Source organism: Schistocerca gregaria, chromosome 2 (genome assembly GCF_023897955.1).
Source record: "Schistocerca gregaria isolate iqSchGreg1 chromosome 2, iqSchGreg1.2, whole genome shotgun sequence".
NCBI classification, from domain to species: Eukaryota; Metazoa; Arthropoda; class Insecta; order Orthoptera; family Acrididae; genus Schistocerca; species Schistocerca gregaria.
In genome coordinates, this window is record NC_064921.1 from 893,815,325 (window position 1) to 893,835,590 (window position 20,266).

Sequence of the window (20,266 nt, forward strand, 5' to 3'; positions counted from 1 at the left end):
TTTAGGTATATAAGATCTTCTGGCACCAAACTTCTGCTCCTTTGCATTTAAAGACTATCTTCACCAAAGAGCTTTGGTGGTATAGTTAATCTGTGTATTCCAATTTAGTTTTAACAAATCGTTTGCATTTTTATGAACATGCAGTGGAAAGGACGTTAAACCATGGTAGCTTTGTAATGAATAATTATCTTGTTCATCTGACTTTTATACTTTTGTTTAATAAAATATTCAAATATAAAACTTTATTCTTTTCTTGAAATATGAAACTGAAATTTATTGATCCTTTAACAGATGTTATTAATGAGATAGCACTAAAATTTAATAACAATGATTGAAGTTCATTGCCAGCCACAGTATACTATTCAGTTGATACTCAAGATAATAACTACTAGAAAGTTTCATTTTTAAAGGTTTATGTTTTAACAACAGCAGAAATAGCAATCAGAGACTCACTTTGTGTGTGTTGTCTAATTCAGAAGAAGACCTTTTTACTGAAAGCTTACTTGCTTTGCAGACTTTTTGTTGTGCCTTTCTGCTACTCAACATGGAGCAGAGATACAGGTAGAAAAGTGTTTCTCCATGCCCCTGCCATATAGGCTGCCCTGCATGACAGGCATGTTGTGTGGGAATGTCAGCCTGCCAATTCATCTTGCTATAAACAGTTATCTAGGCCCCAACATGTAGGCTACCTTGCATGAAAGGCACATAGTGTTGGGGTAGTATCGACCTGCTTTGCGTGGCATCCTGTACGTCAGGGGCAAATAAATGATTTTCAGGCCCATGATGTGTAGCCTGCTATACATCAGAGGTGTGTTGTGGGAGTAGTATCAGCTTGCTTTATTGAACTGTGTTGCAGGGGCTACATGTGCCGATGAGCATGGCAGGAGACAGTTTGAGATGGATAGAGGAGGGCATGAACAGAGCAAGGGGGAGGAGGAAACATACAGAAAGAGGGGAGGAGAGGGAGACACATGAGGCTGGTGGAAGGTGTAGAGGGTAGTAGGCAGGTGCTTAAGGAAGAGGAGAAGGCGGAGATAGAAAGAGAGAGGGGCAGGAAGCGAAGGTGAGAGAGGGGGTATAGGAAATGGACAACAGAGGGGAGGAACATGTGAAGAGATAATGTGGGGATGAGGGGAGAGCCAGGTAGAGTTGGGAGGCGGATGTGGACAGACAGGCAGAGAGAGAAGTGGTGGACACAGAGAGGAGGAGAGAAGATATGTTTAATATATGTGTCAAAAAGAAAATGCAGGTGAAGCCGTGGGGAAAAGGATAGTTACTGATAAGTAATGTGCATTGCACCCAATTTTTGTGATGCAGAGGGTACGTTACCTGTTGACTCACTTAATGGGTCTATGTATAACATATCTTATTCACATGATGTTAATTTAATTTCAATCTGTGAAGTATTACTACTCCCAGTTGCTAAAATCCTTTCCTCTGCTCTCACCTTCATCTGTCCATCTACTAGATCCAAAAGTTCATAAACAGCTATTTCATAGCCTTAAATCTGTGCATTTGATTGTGTGTTTTCCCAAGAGATTCGATAGTTACATCTATTGATATAATGTGCTCTTTTCACAGATTAGAAAACACAGTTTTACAGCTGGATGATAGCCACGTTAAAGCAGTACTGTTGTGGAGTCAGAACCGTATTCATAATATTACCGATCTGACTGGTAGTGACATGGCATTCCTGTGGACACTACCATCCTCTTCCAGTCTTCAAAGTTCAACAGCCGAAGTGTTGAGTCAAGGTATTTTACTTTGTAGAAATCAATTTGTGTAGTGGTTCTGAAATAACTGCTCCTGCGAAAGAGTGTAGCTAATTATTATAAAGTAAAACATTCATATATAGTTTGTCAGTTTCCATACCTGTACATATAGTGATTATATTCCATTTAGTTTGTTATGTTGTTGTTGTTGTTGTACAACTACTAAATGGAATATAATTCTATTTAGTACAAAGTGTAAAAAGTCAGTAATACATCAGTGATACCAAGCAGCTAAAATAGACCATTTCTATATTGTACAGTATTAACTGCCAGAAAACATCTAGACCTTTTATTTTTTTAAAGTAGCATTGCCATAATTGTGTGTAGAGATCAGCGTGAATGAACTCTATAGTGGATGTTGGAACTGGAGTGCTAGTAGTGAGGGAAGGCCTGCAGTTCGCTACCCTAGAAGTGTGGTTTGTAGGTACCCGGCGGATGCCAAATGTGCCATCATAAAAGTAACCTTTACATATACCATGTGTTCAAAAAGTATCTGGACCCCCCCAAAGCATACGTTTTTCATGTTAGGTGCATTGTGCTGCCATCTGCTGCCAGGTGCTCCATATCAGTTACCTCAGTCGTCATTAGACATCGTGAGAGAGGAGCATGGTGTGCTTCAAAGAACTCATGGACTTCGAACGTGGTCAGGTGATTGGGTGTCACTTGTGTCATACATCTGTACATGAGATTTCATCACCCCTAACATCCGTAGATCCACTGTTTCTGATGTGATAGTGAAGTGGAAACATATGAAGGGACACGTACAGCACAAAAGCGTACAGGCCGACCTCGTCTGTTGACTGACAGAGACCGCCGACAGTTGAAGAGGGTCGTAATATGTAATAGACAGGCATCTATCCAAACCATCACACAGGAATTCCAGACTGCATCAGGATCCACTATAAGTACTATGCCCAGTTAGATGGGAGGTGAGAAATTTGGATTTCATGGTCAAGCGGCTGCTCATAATCCACACATCATGCCGGTAAATGCCAAACGACGCATCGCTTGATGTAAGGAGCATAAACATTGGACGATTGAACAGTGGAAAGGGTTGTGTGGAGTGACGAATCACAGAAAACAGTGTGGCGATCCGATGGCAGGATGTAGGTATAGCGAATGGCTGATGAATGTCATTTGCTAGTATGTGTATTGGCAACTGTAAAATTCAGAGGTGGTGGTGTTATGGTGTGGTTGTGTTTTTCATGGAGAGGACTTGCACCCCATGTTGTTTTGCATGACACTATCACAGCACAGGTCTACATTGATGTTTTAAGCACCTTCTTACTTCCCACTGTTGAAGAGCAATTCGAGGATGGCAAGTGGAACTTTCAACGCGATCGAGCACCTGTTCAAAATGCACAGCCTGTGGCGGAGTGGTTAACATCCCTGTTATGGTCTGGCTTGCACAGAGACTTGACCTAAAACCTATAGAACACCTTTGGGATGTTTTGGAACGCTGACTTCATGTCAGGCCTCACCGACCAACATCAATACCTCTCCTCAATGCAGCACTCTGTGGAGAATGTGCTGCCATTCCACAAGAAGCCTTCGAACACCTGTTTGAAAGTATGCCTGTGAGAGTGGAAGCTGCCATCAAGGCTAAGGGTGGGTGAACACCATATTGAATTCCAGCATTACTGATGGAGGATGCCACGAACTTGTAAGTCATTTTTAGCCAGGTGTCCAGTTAATTTTGATCACATAGTGTATAATGTTTTTTTTCCATGGCAAAGTACATTGATGGTAGTACTAGATAGCATTGAAAGGCCCCCAAGGTAAAGGCCGAACACAGTCAGTGAAGCTGACTTCAATCAGCAAAAGATCACTTGTCACGGCCAACGTGTGGTATCTCTCTGAGCAGCAGGGCCGTGTGTAGCAGCTGGAGTGGGCAGCCACATCAACAGCTCAGTGCGGGGCATGCTGGAGGGGGCAGAATGAAACTGTAGACTCCAGCGTAGATGGCAGTGGCTCACAGCAGTGACGTGTGCCTGCACAAGTGATGGCAGGCAATGACAGAGTTTCCCACACAAGTGAAGGTGGATGGAGAGCTAGGTGGTTTGTGCATGAACCATGAACTCTGTAAGGTAGGTGGCCAGAAGTAGATGGATGGTACCCAGCAGGTGGCCTTCTGGTTGGAGGGCACCAAGTCAGCTGTATTCGTACCTACTGTGGACAGCAGGTGTGCAGCTAGTGGAGAAAGTACCTGGCTGTGACAGCTTGTTGACCCATTTGTAGTTGTAGACTGGCACTGACTTTCCCTCATAGTTGACTGCTGGCAGTGACTCATACAGCATGTCTAAAATGGGCATTATTTATATGAACTCAGTCCATAATTGGTTCTTAAATAGTGGAAATTCTCTCTCTGAAGTTACAACTGAGATGCAATGCATGGCAATTGGGAAACCGAAACATCATTGCCCAGTTTTTGAACTATCTCAACAATTTCACACCCCATTATGCTGTGTTGGTGTAGCAAGTTCAGTTTGCAGAAATGGTGCCTGTAGTGTCCGCGAAATCAGCTTAGCATTCCTTATGCAAAAACATTTAACCAGGCCCTGTACTGTGGTTTCTTGCATCAGCCTGCTATGTTATATTCCGCCAAGTCAGTCACAGAATTTTTCTGCTGGGAGAGGAATAGCTGCTGTGGAACATGTATGATGGTGGAAGTTAAGAAGCCTGCTCACTCTGTAGGAAGCTTTTAGTGGCAAGTTAGCATCTATGTCCATATTAAATGTGACACAAAACATTTATTCCATCCTAACATATTATTTAGTTGATACGGGTCAACTGTGTTATATTGCAGCTACTATTTTAATTTTTACATGGTGTCTTTTATATGTCATGAGCGTACTGTACAAAATCATACTGTCATGACAATGCCTCTTGTAACTCTTATAACTTTAGCTGATGTTACAATTCAAATAAAAATCTTTTCCCTGATATCGTGAGAATAATTTGGCAATCAGACTTCCTGTCATTATGGTATTGTGATTGTTACTATACCATATCACTCCCACAGTCATAACTGTGAAGTTGTTCACAAGGTGGAAATGTGTACTGTTCCACGGCTATCGGGTATCGTTAAATTCTCACAGGCCATCCTTACTCTATCTTAAAGACAGTGCACAAAACAGTGCCCACAGCTGATGACAAGGGGCAAAGTGGAAGACAGCTTGGGAAACACTTTCTATGTTACTGTCTGTGAGGTGTGGCTCTGTCTCAGCTACTGTCACAAGCCACTGTATTAGATACTGATATATCACTCTATTCTCACCAAAATATGTGCATCTCCTGCCCCCCACTCCCTTCCATCCAGATCTGTTGGGTATTACAAGGGGTAGTATAATTTACTGTTTGAGGTTATATATGATATGAAAGATGTTCTCATAATTTTGGAATCATTTCACCATTTGACAAGACAGTTTCTACCACTTAGAGCAATTCGACCACTGAGTACATCAAACCAGATATTGATGCTGAAAAGTAACACTGAGCCTCTCAGAAGTAAAGGGAAACATTCAAAATTGTACCAGAAGATTATTTACGAGTGTTCCAACAGTAATTTTACATTTAACATGGCAGGGTTATATAATGAGAAAAGCAGTCAAAAGCAGTGTAATTGAACTTTGATGGTCACAGTTATGGTATGCTATTGAAAGTCAGTTTATTGATTTTACTTTCATAAGCTGTAGGCTGTAATGAAAGGCATATTTCTTTATCTAACATTTCGTCTCCTGACGCTGAAGACTTAATCAGAAGCTGTAAAGAATCAGACAACATATTCAAACTTAAATAAGCTCAGCAAGCCAAAGTAGCTACACCTATCTACGCAAAGGTCAGTTTGTGACATTATCAGACTGCTGCCTAAGATCGCGAAACAAAAATCATCAAGGACACCAATACTGGCCATCAAAGCATGCATTGTATGATCAGATATCACTCACTCCACTCCACTGTGTATTTTCTGCACTGTACTCAACAGATCGACTCCAGTACCTACCGACTGCACATCATCAGCTAATTATTTTTGAATGGGTGTTTGGAAAGATATAGAAATATTGAACACAGCTGTTGCAGTAGAGAATAAATGTGTTCATTTTTCTAGTTAAGTGACTCTAATTTCTCCCAAAACTCACCAGGGATTGACAAAAAATTGTTCTTCAGTATTCATTACATCACTATACTTCACTGAGAAGCTTTTTGGTTGGTTGTTTTTACATACTGCCATTTTCTTTAGCAAATAATTCCTAACATGGCTTATATTGATACAAAGGTCAAGCATATTAATTCTGTACATAAATATGTTATTAATAATATTTTTGTTCGACAGAACTTGAAGTGTTAAAAAATTCAAAAGCTTAAAATTTTTAATTTACCTTCCCATTGGCTCCACCAGTTGTGTGCTCTTCTTGGGTTGAGTGAGGCACTCCTCATTATTTCAGCTGCATCTACATAGATAGTCCGCAAGCCACCATATAATGGATGTTGGAGGGTGCTTTGTACCACTACTAGTCTTTCCTTTCATGTTCCACTCATTAATAGAACAATGGAAAAGTAACTGTCTGTATGTCTCCATACAAGCCCTAATTTCTCACTGCATGGGGTAGCCACATAGTCTGAGGCGCCCTGCCACGGTTTGCTTGGCTCCCCCTATCAGAGGTTCAAATCCTCCGTCGGGCATGGGTGTGTGTGTTGTCCTTAGCGTAAGTTAGTGTATGTTAGGTCAAGTAGTTTGTAAGGCTAGGGACCGATGGCCTCAGCAGTTTGGTTCCGTAGTCCCGACCTTGCGCCTTCTGTCTATCACTTGTTTGGTCCACTCAAACAGGCATTGATTTGCCTGAGATGAAACAGTGAGAAGTGGTGCATTTCTGGCTCGCAGCTCAGCCGAGAACTGTTCTTTATGAGGTCATCAGGAAGCTTGTACAACGATGGACCAAATGCGTTGAAAAGCAAGGAGACTATGTCAAAAAATGATGTTCTTGGAAGTTTCCTATTTGATTACAATAAAATTTTGTAACTACTTTGCGGATAATAATTGACTACCCTCATATTTACAACAAAAATGTTACACTGTAACGCAACATACCAGATCTTGGCAATGTATCATACATAGACTGCTTCAATCATAGATGAAATACTGAAAAGAGAAATCTGTAGTAGGGAAGGCAGATGGAAGAGTTGCATTAACAGAAGGATTTTTGGATAGTATACTGCATTGTAAATAACACCTGCACAATACTAATATGAATTATTGTAACTAGAATATTACAGATCCTTGTGAAATTACAGACAGTGTTACTACTTCACAGTCACAAAATACAAATTCTATGTATACTTCTTTAGTGTCATTAACAAAACCAATTACTCCCAGTTTGTCATGAGCTTCCACAGTCGTTCTCTAACACAATCCACTCATTATATGAAGATTAAGGAAATCCTATTGACAACAATGATAAACACACTTCCTTTTGCTTTCCACTCATTAATCAGATGAAAATTTTATGTCCATGATGTTTTGATGACAACAAGATCAGAAGAAAACATTTTACTATCTACATCTATACCCCACAAGCCACCAAATGGTGTATAACAGAGAGTACCTTGTACCATTACTTGTCATCCTCTTTTCTGTACCAGTCTCAAATGAAGCAAGGGAGAAACAACTGTGTACATGCCTCTGTACGAACAGTAATTTCTCTTGTCTTGTCTTCATGGCCCCTATGCAAGGTACACAATGGTAGCTGCATAATTGTTGTGCAGTCGATTGCAAATGCTGGTTCTCTGAACTTTCTCAGTGATATTTCCCAAAAAGAACATTGTCTTCCCTCCAAGACTTTCTATTTGAGTTCATGGAACATTTCCGTGACACCCAAACATCGATCAAACCCACTGGCAACAAATTTAGCAGCACACCGCAGAAAGGCTTCGCTGTTTTCCTTTAAAATTACCTGGTGAGAATCTCAGATGCTTAAACAATATCCAAGAACGAGTTACACAAGTGTTCTGCATGTAGTCTCCTTTATAGATGACCTACAGTTTCATAGGATTCTCTCAATAAACCAGAGTTCACTATCTGCCTTCCCTGAATCTGACTTATGTACCTGTCCTACTTCAAATCACTTTGCAATGTTATGCCTAGATATTAAAATGGCATGACAGAGTTGAGCAGCAACACCGCTGATACTGTATTCAAACGTTCCATGAGTGTTTCTTCTATGCATGTCATTGGTGTACATTTCCTACAGTTAGAGGAAGCTGCCATTCATCACACCAAAGAGGAATTCTGTCTAAGTTGCCTTGTATCACTCTACAGTTACTTGATGATGAAACTTTACTGTACACAATTGCATCATCAGCTGCGGGCTTTCCAAATAATGAAATGAAATGTTGTGGTGACCCTCAACTACGTACCCTCTCACTCAGAGTTGAAATATTCAAAGTTTTGGTTGGTTTTGTTGTCTAGGGTCTGGGATACCTAGTTGCCGTATCACAAGCCAAAGACTGCTGAGTCTACAGTATACAATATGAATATACACATGAATCTAATGGTCGAAGGTTCCTATCACTTGGCAGTTGCAAATTTTGAACATAATATAGACATTTATAAATGGAAGATTGCAATTAAATGAATTCTGCAGGTACTGTTTTAACAACTTTAAATGATGAGTACGATAGTGGAAATACCTTTAAGAATACCCTTTATTACTTCAAAACACATTGGTGTTGACGGTCCAGCAATTAAAAATAAAATATAAGCTGAAAAACAGGGAAACAATAGATTTCTACTTCACGTAATTAGTTATGAACAACAACATAGCTCGCGAGATATTCACTTCTAAATGTGTACTATGTCTTCACTGCAGAAGCCACGGGAATCACACAAGAGCACAAGCTGGCACTCCGAAATATTTCTCTCTCCTGCTACCACGCGCAAACTGCTCCACTCTCGAAGTCTTTCCCACGACCGTGCGTCCCTCGTGCCGTACTGTCCCGAACTCCCTGTGTCCTGTCGTCCTGCTCAGAACTCTTCTTCCACTTCCATCCAGTCTCCATGTTCACGAGCGTTGAGATTGGCTAGAGCGCTTGCGCCATGTCTTCAAGCCAACGCATCCACGCAAACATAATGAAACACATTCGAAATGCTGGATTTACATTTAAATAACTTGAAATTAAATAAATATTTCTACAGCTGGATCATAAACATACTCTAACACACATTATTAGATACATAAACAAATTAAATAAATGTATATCAAAGGAATAGAACAAAAGGTAGGCCAGTAGCGTATTGTCTCTGTGTTTTCTAAAACACAGTAAATATTTAAGCTATTTCTTCATGAATAGTATATATCGAATATAAACAAAGACATAGACAAATAAATATATTTAAAAGCATGCTGCTACCATTTTTTCGTGTAAATGTGGAGAGTACTTATGGCCTGACGCAATTAATAGTAATTGGCAAATTTGACCTCCAATAACTCTTGTACTATTCAAGTTATATGCCAGTAATTCATACCAATTTAGGTTTACACTAATAGCTTTCGAAAGACATGTTGATCGACGAAATCGGATGAGCCGTTTAGATTTTGGAAATTTGTTGTTGGGTATTACTTGCATAATTTACAGTCAGACACTAAACTTTAAACTAATAAAGATATTGAAAATCTGATTACACCATCAGAATTGTCATGCAAATAATGGTAATGTACATGTTTCTTTTTGAGGTATCATGATTCTTCTGGCTACTATTAATTTCTATACGAACTGTGAAATGTCCTCCATTAATATTTCACAAAATCCGCCATCTTTGGCACTCCCAGCGTGTCTCCTTCATCAACACAGCATCACCATGGAATTCCCAGCCATGCGGCTGGACCATGCACTGGGGCTACCCCTCTTGCTAAGTTAACATTCGGCACCACATGGTTGCTGCCAGGCCGCGACCCGCCGAGAGGCCCCAGCGCGGCCACGCCAACTCTGAACGTAGAATATTTCCAGGACGCCACAACTCACCCGTTACCTCACACAGCAAACATACTTCCTTGTACCCTCCTGATGATATCTTTCCTCTTGTGAATGCACGCCATTTGAATGTCTGAGAACCTGTTCCTTATGCTTGGAGTCTCTCAAAATGTCTATGGTGAGGTACCATGTCAAATGCTTTCTGGAAATCTAGGCATATGAAATATACCTGTTGGAACTCCATCCATGGTTCACAGGAGGATATCATGTAGAAAACGGAAAACTGAGTTTCTCATGAGCAGTGCTTTCTCAGTCTGTGCTGATTTGTGGACAAAAGCTTTTGTGTTTCAAGGAAATTTATTATATGGAAACTTAGAATATGATCATGAATTCTGCAGCAAACCAACATTAAGGATATTGGTCAGCAATTTTAGAGGTCCGTTCTTATTCTTTCCAGTTGTTTGGGACTTTGCACTGGGCGATGGATTCACAATAAATGCGAGGCATTTGAGTGATCAGTACTGAGAAGTATTCTCTGTAAAATTGAATTGGGATTCCATCCAGACCAGTACTTCTTTGTTTTCAGCTTTTTCCAGTTACTTCTCAATACCAGGGATGGCCATTTCTATGTAGGCCATCTGGAGTGTGTGACGGTCAATCAGTCAATATGATCCTCCTGTGTAAATGACTTTTTGAAACACAAAGTTTAGAACTTCAGCTTTCCCTTGCTGTCTTCTGTTGCTACACCGGACTGTTCGATGTGCAAATGAATAGAAGCCTTTGACCCACATGGCGGTTTTATGTAGGACTAAAATTTTCTTGAGTTCTTAGCAATATCTTTCACTAATGGGTAATGGTGGAAGTTGTGTGCTTCCTACTTTGACCTTTTTTAAATGCACAAATATCTTCTGTGTGTAGCCCTTTTGGTAACAGACCAGTCAGAGTATATACCACTGCTGCCACCCCAGAGGAGGGCTTTGTCTGCTGTTTGCTCCACTGTGATAATATGTGAACTGGTGATTCACATGTTAATCCCTGACCTCTGTATCAATGTCCAATGGAGATATAAGGCTTAACAAGTAAGACTGACAGCAGACATCTAAGAAATAACACTAGGATTGTAGTGGGTCTGTATGCCGCGGCATACTCAATGCATCAACCCTTATGTGATAACTCACTGTTAGTTAAATAATAACAAAAACAAAAGACAGAAACTTTAAACAAGGAATTGTCATTTTACCCCTTGCATATGGAGCCGGCTCTGTGGCCGAGCGGTTCTAGGTGCTTCAGTCCGGAACTGCGTGACTGCTACGGTCGCAGGTTCAAATCCTGCCTTTGGCATGGATGTGTGTGATGTCCTTAGGTTGGTTAGTGCTAGGGGACTGATGACCTCAAATGTTAAGTCCCATAGTGCTCAGAGCCATTTGAACCTTGCGTATGAAGTAGTTTTACTCAAGTTAAAGAAAGCCGAATTGACCATACCCAGTGACATCCATTTGGAAGTGTTGCAACAGCTTGCACCACAGAATAAACCTTACCTGATGTCCATTGTGAATGATGTATTATGGGCAAGATGGACACCTATAGCATAGAGGATGCAAAAACTGTAGTCGTCAAAAAATCTCCAGATTTAAAGAAAAACAAAGAAAGAACTAAAGAAAATGAACTGCCTATGATTAAGGAACATCTTTTGTGTAACCTACTTCTGGCATATACGGAGTGTCATGAACAAACCTAGACTCAGTTTTATTTTGGGATGAGTCCTTTAATAGCAAATACAATTATTATAACAGTAGATAAAACCTGTCAAAGAATGTATGCATTGATAATCAATGTCACAGGTCCCTCTGATAATCTCAGGTGGTCTGCAATTGCGAGAACATCAGATACACTATGTGATCAAAAGTATCTGGAAACCTGTCTGAAAATGACTTAAAATTTCATGGTGCCTTCTATCAGTAATGCTGGAATTCAATATGGTGTTCACCCACCCTTACTCTTGATATCATCTTCCACTCTCGCAGCCATGCATTCAATCAGGTGCTGGAATGTTTCTTGGAGAATGGCAGACCATTCTCCTTGGAGTGCTGCACTGAGGAGAGGTATCGATATCGGTCGGTGAGACCTGGCTGGCATGAAAACGGCGTTCCAAAACATCCCATAGGTGTTCTATAGGATTCAGGTCAGGACTCTTGTGCAGGCCAGGCCATTACAGGGATGTTATTGTCGCGCAGCCACTCCACCACAGGCTGTGCATTATGAACAGGTGCTTGATCGTTTTTAAAGATGCAGTTGCCATCCCTGAATTGTTCTTCAGCAGTGGGAAGTAAGAAGGTGCTTACAACATCAATGTAGGCCTGGGCTGTGATAGTGCCATGCGAAACAACAAGGTGTGCAAGTCCCCTCCATGAAAAACACAACCACACCATAACAATACCAACTCTAAATTTTACTGTTGACACTACACATGTTGGCAGATGAGTTTCACCTGGCATTCGTCATACCCACATCCTGCAGTCGGATTGCCACATTGTGTACCATGATTCGTCACTCCACACAACGCTTTTTCACTGTTGAATTGTCCAATGTTTATGCTCCTTACATCAGGAGACGCGTCACTTGGCATTTACTGGCATGATGTGTGGCTTATGAGCAGCTGCTCAACCATGAAATCCAAATTTTCTCACCTCCCGCCTAACTGGCCATATTGCTTATGGTGTATCTTGATGCAGTTTGGAATTCCTGTGTGATGGTCTGGATGGATGTCTGTCTATTACACATTACAACCCTCTTCAACTGTCGGCAGTCTCTGTCAGTCAACAGATGAGGTCGATCTGTACACTTTTGTGCCGTATGTGTCCCTTCACATTTCCACTTCAGTATCACATCAGAAACAGTGGACCTAGGGATGTTTAAAAGTGTGGAAATCTTGTGTACATATGTGTAACACATGTGACACTCAATCACCTGACCATGTTCGATGTCTGTTAGTTTCACAGAGCACCCCATTCTGCTCTCTCACAATGTCTAATGACTACTGAGATCACTGATCTGGAGTACCTGGCAGTAGGTGGGAGCACAATGCACCTAATATCAAAAATGTATGTTTTTGGGGTTTTCCGAATACTTTTGATCACATGGTGTACTTACTGCTCTCTATCACAGAGTCACAGTGTACTGAAGCCACATGTTGTGGAATATTCTGTAAGAAAGTAAACTGTGATAAGTAGTCACGCAAAATGATACCTGTGAAAATCAAGTTATGAGTCTTTTTTTCTATCATTTCTTAATCGGACTTCTCCTAGATCTAATGGAAATTATATAGTAGTCTGTACTGACAATGTTCTTGCATTAACATTTTTGTGCACAGTGTACTACCAGTTATGTTATCCATTCATGCCTCATGGACCAACCCAAAGTTTCAACTTACCACTTATTTCCTGCCTGCCTTGTATCTCATCCAGCATACTGTTTCAAATTATCAGAGAAAATTCCATTTGTATCATGCACTCCACATAGAGTAACATGTGTGGTCTCGGTAACAATGCCAAAACTGTAGTTAAGTCAAACTCTCTGATATTTATTTTATTTTGTCCCAGAGAAACTTCTCCCTGAAACATTGGAGAAATCTTACACATTGACAATGTTGCCACATACCCAGAAGAATTTTGCTGAAAGCAGCAAGTTGTCAACCTGTGAGGTGCGTGTTGATAACATTGGAAGTATACTGCTTGCAAAAACAAGGTTTCCATTTTCATGTTCTGCTACAGCACACAAGTTTAAACTGTAATAAAAATGTTACCGCATGCTGTAAAAGATGTTCTTTATATATTCTTGCAGTTTTCACAGGCAGCTCAAGACTAGTGCTTGAAAAATCCTCTGATTTTGCTTGAGTGCTGGAAGGTGAACAAGCTACGAAAGCTACTCATAAAATAATTAACATACTACTGATGCTCAAAATAGATAAACTTTACTCGCTTTAAGTCTTCCTTACCTTGATTCCGAGTGTCTATGTTGTATGTGAACCTTGACATTGGCTTGTGTTGCTCTTGAATTTTTATTTCTCTGTCAAAATTTACTTACTCTTCCTTCATTGCATCTTTCACATAAAAGCTAAACCCAAAATAGATATTGCAGTAGTGCCTTACACCATTTGTAATGAAAACTTCCCTTTCTTGGTCTTTCACATTTAGTAATCACACTTGTTTTCACTTATTCTTTGGTGACTCTAATCTCAGGATTGCCTTGATATGATGATTGAAACATTAATTAAAACATATGGAGTAGCAATTTGATGGTCACTTACAGGGTGCTATGTTAATTACGAGAAAAAAATAAAAAAGGATTATACATCACTCAGTTGTGCATCCTTAATGTGAGCAGAAAACGTGAATCAGTTCTGTGTACCGTATATACAATGGTCAATGTACATGTCAAAAAGACTAGCAAGATGTTCTGGCAATCTGTTGGCACTTACAATGTGTGCTTTAAATAAGCCACAGATTTCTTTTGCAGGCTAGGTACGTGCATGAGACAAGTGCAGGAGGGACAGGGCTCAAATTTATGCATGACTATCGAAATTTAAATTGCTAAAACTCTGTCCCATATCTTGTTTCTCAAATGCTGCCTAAACAATAAAATCCCCTCAGATGGACTAACTGTAAAGATTCCTGTCTCTGGATCCATCCCTCCTTTCACCGTGACCTACACCTTTTCAGATTCTGCCAATCCCTGGCTCTCACAAACCTGGTACTACAAAAACAGATCTACATGGCACAGGCATCCCAGAACCACCTCTTCTCCCTACGCGGGACGCCCCCCCCCCCCCCCCCCTCCTTTCCACCTAACCATTCGTTGGTCACCTTCCAGGAATTCCTTACCCCCAACTTTCCAACTTAGCCTCACCATCCTTCCCAAGAACCCTCCCTCAGAACACCAGCCTTTCAGCAGAAGAAAGAACAGCTACACACAATCTCAAAACAAATCCAGACCTACCCATCCTACCTGCAGACAAAGGCTCTGTCATTGTCATGAACTGCAGTGACTACCTGCCAGAAGGCCTCTGCCAATTGTCTGACTCCTCAACCTATGTTGTGGTCTTCAGTCCAGAGACTGGTTTGATGCAGCTCTTCATGCTACTCTATCCTGTGCAAGCTTCTTCATCTCCCAGTACCTACTGAAACCTACATCCTTCTGAATCTGCTTAATGTATTTATCTCTTGGTCTCCCTCTACGATTTTTACACTCCACACTGCCCTCCAATACTAAATTGGTGATCCCTTGATGCCTCAGAACATGTCCTACCAACCGATCCCTTCCTCTGGTCAAGTTGTGCCACAAACTTCTCTTCTCCCCAACCCTATTCGACACTTCCTCATTAGTTATGTGATCTACCCATCTAAACTTCAGCATTCTTCTGTAGCACCACATTTCGAAAGCTTCTATTTTCTTCTTGTCCAAACTAGTTATCGTCCACGTTTCACTTCCATACATGGCTACACTCCATACAAATACTTTCAGAAATGACTTCCTGACACATAAATCTATACTCGATGTAAACAAATTTCTCTTCTTCAGAAACGCTTTCCTTGCATTGCCAGTCTACATTTTATATCCTCTCCACTTCGACCATCATCAGTTATTTTGCTCCCCAAATAGCAAAACTCCTTTACTACTTTAAGTGTCTTATTTCCTAATCTAATTCCCTCAGCATCACCCGACTTAATTCGACTACATTCCATTATCCTCGTTTTGCTTTTGTTGATGTTCATGTTATATCCTCCTTTCAAGACACTGTCCATTCCATTCAACTGCTCTTCCAAGTCCTTTGCTGTCTCTGACAGAATTACAACGTCATCGGCGAACCTCAACATTTTTATTTCTTCTCCATGGACTTTAATACCTGCTCTGAATTTTTCTTTTGTTTCCTTTACTGCTTGCTCAATATACAGATTGAATAACATCGGGGAGAGCCTACAACTCTGTCTTACTCCCTTCCCAACCACTGCTTCTCTTTCATGTCCCTCGACTCTTATAACTGCCATCTGGTTTCTGTACAAATTGTAAATAGCTTTTCGATCCCTGTACTTTACCCCTGCCACCTTTAGAATTTGAAAGAGAGTATTCCAGTCAACATTGTCAAAAGCTTTCTCTAAGTCTACAAATGCTAGGAACGTAGGTTTGCCTTTCCTTAATCTTTCCTCTAAGATAAGTCGTAAGGTCAGTATTGCCTCACGTGTACCAGTATTTCTACGGAATCCAAACTGATCTTCCCCGAGGTCGGCTTCTACTAGTTTTTCCATTCGTCCGTAAAGAATTCGTGTTAGTATTTTGCAGTGTGACTTATTAAACTGATAGTTCGGTAATTTTCACATCTATCAACACCTGCTTTCTTTGGGATTGGAATCATCGTATTCTTCTTGAAGTCTGAGGGTATTTCGCCTGTCTCATACATCTTGCTCACCAGATGGTAGAGTTTTGTCAGGGCTGGCTCTCCCGAGGCCATCAGTAGTTCCAATGGAATGTTGTCTACTCCGGGGGCCTTGTTTCGACTCAGGTCTTTCAGTGCTCTGTCAAACTCTACACGCAGTATCGTATCTCCCATTTCATCTTCATCTACATCCTCTTCCAATTCCATAATATTGTCCTCAAGTACCGCGCCCTTGTATAGACCCTCTATATACTCCTTCCACCTTTCTGCTTTCCCTTCTTTGCTTAGAACTGGGTTTCCATCTGAGCTCTTGATGTTCATACAAGTGGTCCTCTTATCTCCAAAGGTCTCTTTAATTTTCCTGTAGGCAGTATCTATCTTACCCCTAGTGAGATAAGCCTCTACATCCTTACATTTGTCCTCTAGCTATCCCTGCTTAACCATTTTGCACTTCCTGTCGATCTCATTTTTGAGATGTTTGTATTCCTTTTTGCCTGCTTCATTTACTGCATTTTTATATTTTCTCCTTTCATCAATTAAATTCAGTATTTCTTATGTTACCCAAGGATTTCTACTAGCCCTCGTCTTTTTACTAATTGATTCTCTGCTGCCTTCACTACTTCATCCCTCAAAGCTAACCATTCTTCTTCTGCTGTATTTCTTTCCCCCATTCCTGTCAATTGCTCCCTTATGCTCTCCCTGAAACTCTGTACAACATCTGGTTCTTTTAGTTTATCCCAACTTTTTGCAGTTTCTTCAGTTTTAATCTACAGGTCATAACCAATAGATTGTGGTCAGAGTCCACATCTGCCCCTGGAAATGTCTTACAATTTAAAACCTGGTTCCTAAATCTCTGTCTCTACCATTATATTATCTATCTGATGCCTTTTAGTATCTCCAGGGTTCTTCTATGTATACAACCTTCTTTCATGGTTCTTAAACCAAGTGTTAGCTATGATTAAGTTATGATCTACGCAAAATTCTACCAGGCGGCTTCCTCTTTCATTTCTTAGCCCCAATCCATATTCACCTACTACGTTTCCTTCTCTCGCTTTTCCTACACTCGAATTCCAGTCGCCCATGACTATTAAATTTTCGTCTCCCTTCACTATCTGAATAATTTCTTTTATTTCATCATACATTTCTACAATTTCTTCGTTATCTGCAGAGCTAGTTGGCATATAAACTTGAACTACTGTAGTAGGTGTGGGCTTTGTATCTATCTTGGCCACAATAATGCTTTCACTATGCTGTTTGTAGTAGCTTACCCGCATTCCTATTTTTTTGTTCATTATTAAACCTACTCCTTCATTACCCCTATTTTATTTTGTATTTATAACCCTGTATTCACCTGACCAGAAGTCTTGTTCCTCCTGCCACCGAACTTCACTAATTCCCACTATATCTAACTTTAACCTATCCACTTCCCTTTTTAAATTTTCTAACCTACCTGCCCAATTAAGGGATCTGACATTCCACGCTCCAATCCGTAGAATGACAGTTTTCTTTCTCCTGATAACGACATCCTCTTGAGTAGTCCCCACCTGGAGATCCGAATGGGGGACTATTTTACCTCCGGAATATTTTACCCAAGAGGACGCCATATTCATTGAATCATACAGTAAAGCTGCATGCCCTCGTAAAAGATTACGGCCGTAGTTTCCCCTTGCTTTCAGCCCTTCGCAGTACCAGCACAGCAAGGCCGTTTTGGTAATTGTTACAAGGCCATATCAGTCAGTCATCCAGACTGTTGCCCTTGCAACTACTGAAAAGGCTGCTGCCCCTCTTCAGGAACCACATGTTTGTCTGGCCTCTCAACAGATACCCCTCCGTTGTGGTTGTACCTACGGTACGGCTATCTGTATCGCTGAGGCACACAAGCCTCCCCACCAACGGCAAGGTCCATGGTTCATGGGGAGGGGGGGGGGGGGGTCTCCACCTATAAACTCTGCCAAAGTGATCCCAACCCAGAAGTCCAACACAAACTCTAATCCCTGCTTAAAGCCTTAGGCCCTTCCCAGAACATCTCCCCTGAATCCATTTTCCTCCTCACCCTTATGACACTCCGCACTCCCACCTTCTGTATGCTCCCCAAAATCCACAAACCCAACTATCCAGGCTTCCCCATTGTGGCTGGTTATTGTGCCCCCACTGAAAGAATTTTACCCTCATTGGCCAACACCTCCAATCAGTTGTCTGTAATCTAGCCTAACAATTCAAAGACACCAACCATTTAATTCACTGACTCTCCAACACACGCATCCCTTTACCTACTGGATTCCTTGTCACTGTTGATGCCATCTGCCTATACACCAACATCCCTCTTGCACATGGTCTTAATGTTATTGAACACTTCCTTCCCCAACGTCCTTCAGAGTCCAAAATCACTACCTCTTTCCTCATACACCTCACTAACTTCATCCTAACCTGCAATTACTTCCCATTTGAAGAGAAGGTATTTAAACAAATCTGTGGCACAGCCATGGGCACCCGCATGGCACGCTCCTATGCCACCGTTTTTGTGGGCCATCCAGAGGAGATCTTCATAGCCTCTCAAAATACCAAACCCCCAGTCTGGTTCAGGTTTATTGATAATATCTTCATGATCTGGACTCAGGGCTAAGACACCCTGTCTTCGTTCCTTTGCAACCGCAACACCTTCTCTTCCATCCACTTCACATGGTCCTTTTCAACCCAACTTGCCACTCACCTCTGTTCACATTTATCTCACAAATCACCAACGGTACCTCCATTTTGACAGCTCTCATCCGTTCGACACCAGTAAATCCCTCCCATACAGCCTGGCCACCTGGAGATCGCATATGTGCAGTGACAAAAACGACCTTGCTCAGTCTGTTGAGGGTCTTCACAGACAGTCACTTTCCCCCAGACCTAGCCTGCAAACAGATCTTCCGTGCCATTTCACCTTACACCCTCAATCTTCTCACCATCTCCAAGAACAAGCCACAAAGGAGTGTGCCATTCATCACCCATTTCCACCCAGACTGGAACAACTGAACCACATCCTTCGCCAAGGCCTTGATGACCCATCATCATGCCCTGAAATGAGCGACATACTACCCGAGATCCATCCCACCCCTCTCAAAGTGGTGTTTCGTTGCCCAGCCAACCTCCACAACATCCTAGTCCATCCCTAAGCCACTACCAATTCCAAACCCTTGGCCCCAAGGATCATATCTCCATGGAAGAGCCAGGTGTAAAATCTGCCTAATCCACCCACCCAGCTCTTTCCACTCCAGCCCTGTCACAGGTATATCCTATCCCATCAGGGACTGAGCCATCTGTGAAAGGAGCCATTTCATTTACCAGCTCTGCTGTAATCATTGCATGCTTACTATATTGGTATGACTAGCAACCTGCTGTCCACCATGATGAAAGGCCACTGCCAAACTGTGGCCAAGAGCAAAGTAGACCACCCTGTGACACAATTGCAGCTGAATGTAACGCACTTGATATCAGTGACAACTACACTATCAGAGCCATCTGTAGTCTCACCTCCACCACGAGCTTTTCTGAACTGTGCAGATGGGAGTTATCCATGCAATACATTTTCCGCTCCCACAATTATCCCGGCCCCAACCTGTGGTAACATACTGTCCCCACACCCTTCACCCAATAGTTTCCACCCCCTCTGCCCTATCATGTCCTCCCCATTCTCATCCCCCACCCTGTTTATTTGCAGCCGTGTGCCAACACCTCTGTCTGTCGTTCCCTGCTCCTCTCCATTTTTGCTCCTTTTTTTCCCCACCTCCCTACCTTAGAACTTTCTGATACTGCACCTGTTGATATTATAGTCCCTGCATGCTTCACCAGGCAGCATTCATCTCTCTCACCACCCATACACAACTATTCATTCCTCTTCCTCACCCCCTCCCGATTGCTGCTTGTATCCCACACGATAGTTACATTCCAGTTTGAAACATTGGAGTTGGCCGTTGTGTGTGCGTGAGGTGTGCTTGCTTGTGTGTGTGAATGGAGTTTGTCTCTATTTTAATGATGAAGATTGTAGTGGAAAGCTTTATGTAAATGTCTTTTAATTGTGCCATCTGCAACTTGTCATGTCTTCCATATGGAA

At 41.6% G+C, this 20,266-nt stretch overlaps 1 protein-coding gene across 1 annotated transcript in view; it reads left to right on the plus strand.

Moving 5' to 3' along the window:
* Positions 1 to 20,266, plus strand: part of LOC126335341 (probable glutamate--tRNA ligase, mitochondrial) — an 82,612-nt gene that overhangs the window by 46,015 nt on the left and 16,331 nt on the right. The window contains exon 7 of the mRNA XM_049998516.1: positions 1,582 to 1,754. Within this exon, the coding sequence (XP_049854473.1) occupies positions 1,582 to 1,754 (173 nt within the window). The remainder of the gene's footprint in view (positions 1 to 1,581; positions 1,755 to 20,266) is intronic.